The sequence below is a fragment of the Mytilus galloprovincialis genome, chromosome 4 (assembly GCF_965363235.1).
Source record: "Mytilus galloprovincialis chromosome 4, xbMytGall1.hap1.1, whole genome shotgun sequence".
Classification (NCBI taxonomy): domain Eukaryota; kingdom Metazoa; phylum Mollusca; class Bivalvia; order Mytilida; family Mytilidae; genus Mytilus; species Mytilus galloprovincialis.
Window position 1 is genome coordinate 52279815 of NC_134841.1, and position 8562 is coordinate 52288376.

The window sequence follows — 8562 nt, forward strand, 5'->3', positions numbered from 1 at the left end:
TTTTCGTTTATAACCATGGCGTTGTAAGTTCGTCTTAGACTGATGAATTTGAATATCTCTTTGGGATCTTTCGTCATTTATTTTTTTTTAGCTTTTCTCATCACTCTAGGCGTCCGTTGCATACCTGCCAACTGTCACTATTTGCGGGGGATTTCCCCCATGGAGGCTCCCAAATTGAAATTTTGAAAGAGCAATTTTGTCCATAATTTCTAACAAAACAATTAATTTTACAATGACATTAGGCTTGTAAAGGTATGAAGAAGCCAAAAAACAACATTAAAATGTATTTGAAGGCCCCCTTGAAGGTTTTTGAGGACTATGACAGCCATCTTGTACGCAAAACCCCCATGGGCATTTTGAAAAGTTGGCAGGTATGCCGTTGTCGTCTGTCGTCCGTTTCCCCTGAAACTACTCGCGCAACTTTAACCGAAACACTTGGCTACATTCATTATTGTGCTATCTAGTTCAAAAAATGTGTCCGGTGATCCCGATAGCAAATCAAGATGTCCGACATGGCAAAAAATATAACAAAGGGGTAAAATTACTATTTTGAAAATCGTTACAAAAAGAGAAATTCCGACAGGTCAAATATGTTAAAAATGTTGAGTCTATACACGTCAAAACTGTCAGACGACTTTTTTTTTATAGGAGTTACTGCCTTTAAATGACATTTTTACCATTTTTTTTTCATTTTAGTGTATTATCTTGAAATCTATTATAGATAAAGAGAAACTTTAAAATGCAAACATGATCAACAAGACAAGTTCTACAAAAATGCCTGATGATCGAAATCGTCAGTTGACTCCTTATTAGATTTAATGCCTTTGATAACGATGTTTACCAATTTTTAGCATTTTGGCCATAAGTCTTAACATATAATAGATAGATAGAAACTTAAATAAGCAACCATGATCAACAGGCCTGACAAGATCTACATTTAGGACAACATGACGGAAATCGTCCAAAGATTCCATTTTTTTAGTTATAATTGCCTGGTAATGCCGATTTTTACCTATTTTTATTTTTGCGTTTTTCCTATAAAGATGATAAAAATAATTATAGATAAATAGACACTGTAAATCACAAAAATAATCAGCAAGGCAAGATCTACTACATGTAACATGTCAAATTTTGCCAATTAAGTTAGTTACTGTCACTCTTTTTAGGATTGCCCTTTAAATGAAGATTTTTCACCTTCTTTTGTATTTTGAACATAAACTAAAGAGGGTAAAAAGAGAGACACTAAACAGACTAAATTGTTAGCAATACAAGATCAACAACAGAACAGAGATATTTGTCATAATTTATGTTTTCGTCTACAATGTTGGAGAGTGTCCTTTGTCGAATATGCATATAGACCAAGATGAGCGAATTATGCTCTCAAGAGCATCTAGTTTTTGTTGAGACCAATTTGACTTTATAAGATTGATTTTTGATGCACAATCAACTCAGTTAGAACCACAGTTTTTATTTACATAGTGTTCGTATTTTTCATTTTATTTCAACCAAAACATGGTAAAAAATATTTATTTTCATCGGAAACTGGCAACAGGTTGTAGTGGAAAATGTTGAAATAGAATCTTATTTGTAGTGATACGATATCGTAAATTTAAAATCTTTAGTTCTAAGTCTGCCGTAGAAGCAGCGTCAATGTCAATTTCATACATATATACCCATCAGAAAAACACTTGAATGGTATATTTAAATTCTTTTGAACTTTTAAACTTTTTAATATAATATATTAAAAAGTTTAAAAGTTTGACACATGTTCAAAAGAATTTAACTTTATATTTACATTTCAAAATATAAAAAAAAAAATAAGGAGATGTCGTATGAACCAGCCAACTATCCATCAAAGTTAAAATGAAGTGGATGTAAGTAAGTAAAGGCCTTCAACAATAAGAAAATTCAATACCGTGTAGTCGGCTATAATTATAGGACCCTAACATGAAAAATATAAAACAATTCAATTAAGAAAAATAATGTCCTAATTTATATAAATATTATAATTTAAGAAGAAAATTGTGACATACTTGAACCAACAACAAAAGTTTCACAAATTCTGACTATAATATCTATAAATGCCATCAAGTAGCTAGATAAACTTATTCTGAATTCTTTCTTTATTAAAATTTTATTCCAACATAATTATATAGAAAAATAAGAAAACGCATCAATGAATGATCGTGCACTTTTGATTACTGTTTGACCTTTTAACATGTTGGTCATTCAAGTGGTCATTCCTGTTAGGCTCCACCCATTCGTGTGTCATTGATTACGTTAGCACATGTCTAGTTTGGTCCCCAATGGTCAATTGTACAAAACACCTCCACATAATATAAATACTCTCGTAGAACCACTTTTGTTATTTAAAAGTTGAAAACTAATAAACGTGATATGACCGATTCCTCTATATTAAATAGATACAATATGGAATGCCTGATTCCGCCAAATTGTAGCAGTTTAACAGAAAATAACGGAGTTATTGAAGAATTCGACACTTTTACTACTGTGTAAGTTATCTTTTATCTAAATGCAATGTGCGTGATATGAAGAAAAATAGAATGGATAAGGACTTAATTCCAATACATGTATATTTAATAAATCAAAGCAGAGAAAATAGAAAATTGGTTTACATTGCACCCTGAAAGATTTAAAAATGCCGTTTAAGCAACTTATATTTATAGAATTAATCCTAATCTACGTTGTCCCGAAGCGAGGTCATCTAAATCCTATCTGAAATGGTATTGTATTATATGGATTAATTTCTTATGTAAATGTTATGTAATTTAACAAACAGTTCGTTTTTATTAGTTTACCTTTCCAATTTTTATTAGCAGTATTAGGTGTTGTTCCATATCACGTTTTGCGTGTGAAATATTTTCCTCGTTTCTCCAGAAATTGAGAAAAAAAATGTAATTTTATCTCTTTTTTCAGAGTTTTTGTTCAGGTGGCGCTTGTATGGCTAATTAAGGAATTGTTAATACCTCTTATAACCCCTGTTCTACTGACGGTTATATGTTGCCATTTGTGGGAGGTTTATAATGACTGCCAGAGGGATTCTAAATCAAACCTGCCTCTCCCACCGGGAGGTTATGGATTCCCTGTGTTCGGAGAAACTCTCGGATTCTTAATTCAGGTAATTTGAAATTAATTCAACTGCGAAAAGTATTAAAAAAATGTGTTTTATTGCAGAAAAAAGTGTAGAAAACGTATAATTTGCATTCCCGAAAATTAAATATATATATATAGGGATATTTTTCAGGTAAAAGAGTCATAATTTTCTTTTTGCTTGCATTGCCAGCCGATACAAAACAAGTGATATGTTCGTTATATACATACAGTAAAAGAGCCATACTTATACTTTTGACTTCGTGCTTGCATTGGGAGCCGATACTGAACAGTAATATGCTCGTTATATTCATGCCTCAGTTAAAAGAGCAATACTTATATGTTGCTTTACTTCGTGCTTGCATAGAGAGCCGATACTGAACAGTAATATGTTTGTTGTATACATACAGTAAAAGAGCCGTACTTATACTTTTGACTTCGTGCTCGCATTAGGAGCCGTTACTGAACAGTAATATGTTTGTTATATACATGCCTCGGTTAAAAGAGCCATACTTATATGTTTCTTTACTTCGATCTTACATTGGGAGCCGATACTGAACAGTAATATGCTCGTTATATACATACAGTAAAAGAGCCATACTTATACTGTTGACTTCGTGCTTGCATTGGGAGCCGATACTGAACAGTAATATGTTTGTTGTATACATACAGTAAAAGAGCCATACTTATACTGTTGACTTCGTGCTTGCATTGGGAGCCGACACTGAACAGTAATATGTTTGTTATATACATGCCTCGGTTAAAAGAGCCATACTTATATGTTTCTTTACTTCGAACTTACATTGGGAGCCGATACTGAACAGTAATATGCTCGTTATATACATACAGTAAAAGAGCCATACTTATACTTTTGACTTCGTGCTTGCATTGGGAACCGATACTGAACAGTAATATGTTTGTTATATACATGCCTCAGTTAAAAGAGCAATATATGTTTATTTACTTCGTTCTTGCATTGGGAGAAGATACTGAACAGCAGTATGCTCGTTTATCCGAGTTGTCTCATTGGCACTCACACCACATCTTCCTATATCTCGTTATATACATACAGTAAAAGAGCCATACTTGTGCTTCTTTACTTCGTGCTTGCATTGCGAGCTGACACTGAACAGTAATATGCTCGTTATCTGCATGCAGTAAAATACCCATACGTATGTACTTCTTTACTTTGTGCTTGCATTGCGAGCCGATACTAAGCAGTGGTATGCTCTTTATATGTTATATAAATGAGTCATTATTTTAAAAACTTCTTTACTTTTTATTTCCATTGCAAGCCGATACTGTATAGGATATGTTTGTATCTGATAAGAGAGCCATACTTATTTAACTTTTAAAAAGCATTAATAGAGGCATTATTTATTTTTTTCAGGGCAAAGCATTTTTTGATAAAAGACGAGAAAAATTTGGTACACTATATAAAACTCATTTGTTAGGGAAACCAACTATTCGTGTAATTGGAGTACAGAATGTGAAAAGAATTTTGGCTAGTGAAAATGATCTTGTGACTGCTCAATGGCCTACAAGTACCAAACTACTACTTGGGGATGGAAGTCTGACAGGTTCAAGTGGCAATATCCATAATCTCAGAAAAAAGGCACTTTTCAAAGCATTTAGTAATACAGCATTAGAAGAATACACTAAAGTTGTTCAAAGTATAACTAAAGACTGCATTGAACACTGGTGTACACAAGAAAACATCCTTACACATCAAGAATTCAAAAGTCTGACATTTGAAATTGCATGCAGAGTACTTCTTGGTATTAAAATGAACAAAGTCGAAAAAACTGAGTTATTAGGTCATTTTGATACTTTCCTATCAAATTTGTTCAGTTTACCGATGCAGATTCCTGGACTTGGACTTTACAAGGTAAGCTAAATATTAATTAAAAAAGCGCGTTTTTATTGATACCATTGCCAGTATGAGAGGCGATTATATAATACGTCACAAGATTTATCAGAAAAATATGGAGGTGTTTAAACCTGAAGTATGAATGAATTATACGTGCTCTGTTTGTCTATACAAATTTCACATATAACGTGATATACGATTTTGAAAATCATCAGAAAGAAAACATTATGAGACTATCACTCTCTCTTATGTCAATGTATTAAGTGCATCTCTTATTATCCGATATGAATTGACTTTAAAGAATAAATAATGTTCTTAGACTGTTAGTAAACGATAAATATTGTGTATTTTAGGGTCTCAAAGCAAGAACTATTTTGCTAAATAAAATAGGAGAATGTATTCAAAAGAAAGAAAAACGTGGCTCTTGTGATGCCTTCCAAGACGCACTCAGTCTTCTGATGGATATGTCAGGTATAGGCAGACTTTCAGTGACAGAAATTAAGGACGTTGGACTGGAACTTCTGTTTGCTGGTCATGAAACAACAGCAAGCGCAACAGTAACTATCATTCTGCAATTGACCAAAAACAAAGATGTTGTTAGCAAAATTATGGAAGAACTAAAATCTTTTGGAATGAGTCACAGTAATTATGGCGATCTAAACTTTGAAACTTTAAACAAAATGAAATACTTAAACAATGTTGTGAAGGAAGCTATCCGAATTACACCACCTATTGGAGGAGGTTACAGAAAGGTCCTTAAAACATTTGAAATCGACGTAAGTGCATCTGTTATATGGATACATGTATTAACAAATATATATCACTCTACTAAGTATACAGCTTTTATTAACATTATACATAGTTCACTTTTGTATCAACATTTTTAAAGTCAAGATACAAATGGCATTCATAGGAATCATAATTTTTTAAAGGAAACAAAAAAACCGTTTATAACTAAAAACGCTGTCGTTACAACTGAAGAAAGCACTGTCAAATTAGGAAGAAAAAATATACATATTTGTATAGACTAAACTAAAAAAATCATGAAAGCAAATATGGTATCAAAGGCAATAACTAGTACACAACTATTTTTTTTTAGCTTTCAGCTTTCTTTAATTTGCAGTAATAATGTCGCAAAATAAGTTTATATAACATTTTTTATATATATATAGATAAATAAAAATCTTAATTGATTAAATCTTTCTTTCAGGGATACCAAATTCCGAAAGGCTGGACAGTTGCTTATAGCATTAGAGACACGCATGAACTTGGTAACGAATTGGTTTTAAATCCAGATGAATTCGACCCCGATCGTTGGGAATCTTTGCAAAGACGTGATAATGAACATTTTGTGGCATTTGGAGGTGGAAGAAGAGGTTGTGCAGGGAAACAGTTCGCGTTACTTATTTTGAAAATATTCACTCTTGAAATTGTGCGATCTTGTCAATGGACAATACCGAATATCAATCCCAAGATGAAAATAATACCAGTTCCTCATCCCGCTGGTGATTTACCTGCACAATTTACAAGAAAAGACTAGAAATGAAAATAAACATGACAAGTCAATTACCCGGTGTTTGAGAAATCCACAATAAAATGCGCTCAAGTTTGTATTTGTTATCTCAGGGATATTTATTTATTGTTTTTGTGTGCATGCATGCATGTTTGTACACGTTCATTACATGTATGATATAAGTTATTTGTTTTTTTGTGTAAATAAATGAATAATGCCTAGTAAAATATGAAATAGACAGTTTGTTTTTTATTATGCTGTGAAACATTCGTCTTCATACAGTGTATTTTTTTGGTTATTAGATAATAAGTTGTTTGTAAAAACCGTATGTAATTACAAATGAATGATAGTATTTGAAAAACAAAGATCGTTTGAAAGCGATTAAGGTTGATGACAGTTGTTACAGTTCTACTAATTATATAGAGGCAGGTGTATTTTTATTTTTGTCGCTTTCAAGACATTTTCATATATATATATATATGTTCACGTTGGAAGTACATGTATATCTAAAAAGGGCTCCAAACGCAATAAGTTAAGTGTAAGACAGACGAGTAAGACTGATTTTGTTCAAATATGCATTATCTCTCTGAGTATTACAGTAAATTCTTTTTTCCTCAAGCAGTAAAGCAAAGAAAGATGCTTATATTGTTATTCAATAACTTCTACTGTTGCTGACTGACTTATTTTCTTGTTTACAAGATATGTTTATACTGAATTTAAATGTAGATGGCAATAGTCAGAGCTTAACTTTTTGATGCTATTATTTCTTTTAATTGTAATAAAGTAAACAAAAATGTGTGTAATGAACAAAATGGTATTGCTTTGATAGCAACACAAGTTCCTCTGATTAACCCGAAGGTATTTGTAAGAACACAGCTTAGAATTAATAATCTATATATGTACGATAATTCATCGATTATTCTGTTTTAAAAATTTCATCATGACGTAGAATGTTTATTGAGTGGGGTTATTCTCCGGACACATAGTCGGGACATATTACATAAGTAATTGTCAATAACTGTAAACAAGTTGTAATGTTACGTAACAGTTAGTCACCTCAGGGTGACATACACAAACATTTGATAAAGCCACTCTTATGAAATCGTGATTTTAATAATGATGTAATTTGGTGAGCGTGATTTCATGCTTTTACATATTCATCTTTCGTTATTAAAAAAGAAACTACCATGTGTTTATAAGGTAATTTTCTATGGCGCCGCAAACAAAGCCATTTTATATACAAAATAAAAGTTGAAATTCCACAAGGAACAATTTGAGTTCAGCATAATCTTGGTAAAAACTGACTTTCCTAATCTTTTTTTAAATCGTTTCTGTTATGTACAGCCTTCCATCAAATGTAACAACATTCAACTAGTAAAAAAAAAAACCAGAAACTTTAAAAGTGGCTATAAAGACAGTTAAACGTTAAAAAGAATAAAACATACGAAATTTCAATGTCACAAATAAATTCGAAATAAATGAATAAATATTACAAGCGAAGCGTCCTATTACTTAAAAATAATCTTCCAAGTCCTAAAAATAATAAAAAGCATAAACATACAACCAGAGACATATAATCTCTGATAAAAATATTTCATATGAGGAATTTTGGGTCCTCAATGCTCTTCAACTTCGTAATTTATTTGGCCTTTTAAACCTTTTTTGATTCGAGCGTCACTGATGAATCTTTTGTAGACGAAACGCGCGTCTGTAAGTGTAAAATTTTAGTCCTGATATCTATGATGAGTTTATTTATAAAGATATTTGTAACTCTCAGAAACGTGTCCTTCCTCGAAACTTGTCCACATAAAGTCACTGAACTGCAAAAAATATCTTGTTGTAAAAGGGCGACAAAGCGTGTCATTTGTATAAACGCCCCAAACAAACAAGCCTAACCCCCAAAACGTGTCCATATCAATATAAAAAAGAAGATGTACTGTGGTATGATTGCCAATGAGACAACTCTCCACAAGAGACCAAAATGATACAGAAATTTACAACGATTATAGGTCATTCCACGGCCTTCAACAATGAGCAAAGCCCTTTACCGTATAGTCCGCTATAAAAG

At 32.1% G+C, this 8562-nt stretch overlaps 1 protein-coding gene across 1 annotated transcript; it reads left to right on the plus strand.

The window, feature by feature from the left end:
• The first annotated feature begins 2349 nt into the window (after positions 1–2349).
• On the plus strand, positions 2350–6734 carry LOC143072408 (cytochrome P450 26A1-like). Its single transcript, XM_076247317.1, has 5 exons — positions 2350–2513; positions 2938–3139; positions 4502–4999; positions 5335–5757; positions 6192–6734. Exons 1-5 carry the CDS (start codon positions 2398–2400, stop codon positions 6519–6521), a joined length of 1569 nt encoding a protein of 522 aa, XP_076103432.1. The 5' UTR covers positions 2350–2397; the 3' UTR covers positions 6522–6734.
• Positions 6735–8562: the final 1828 nt, after the last annotated feature.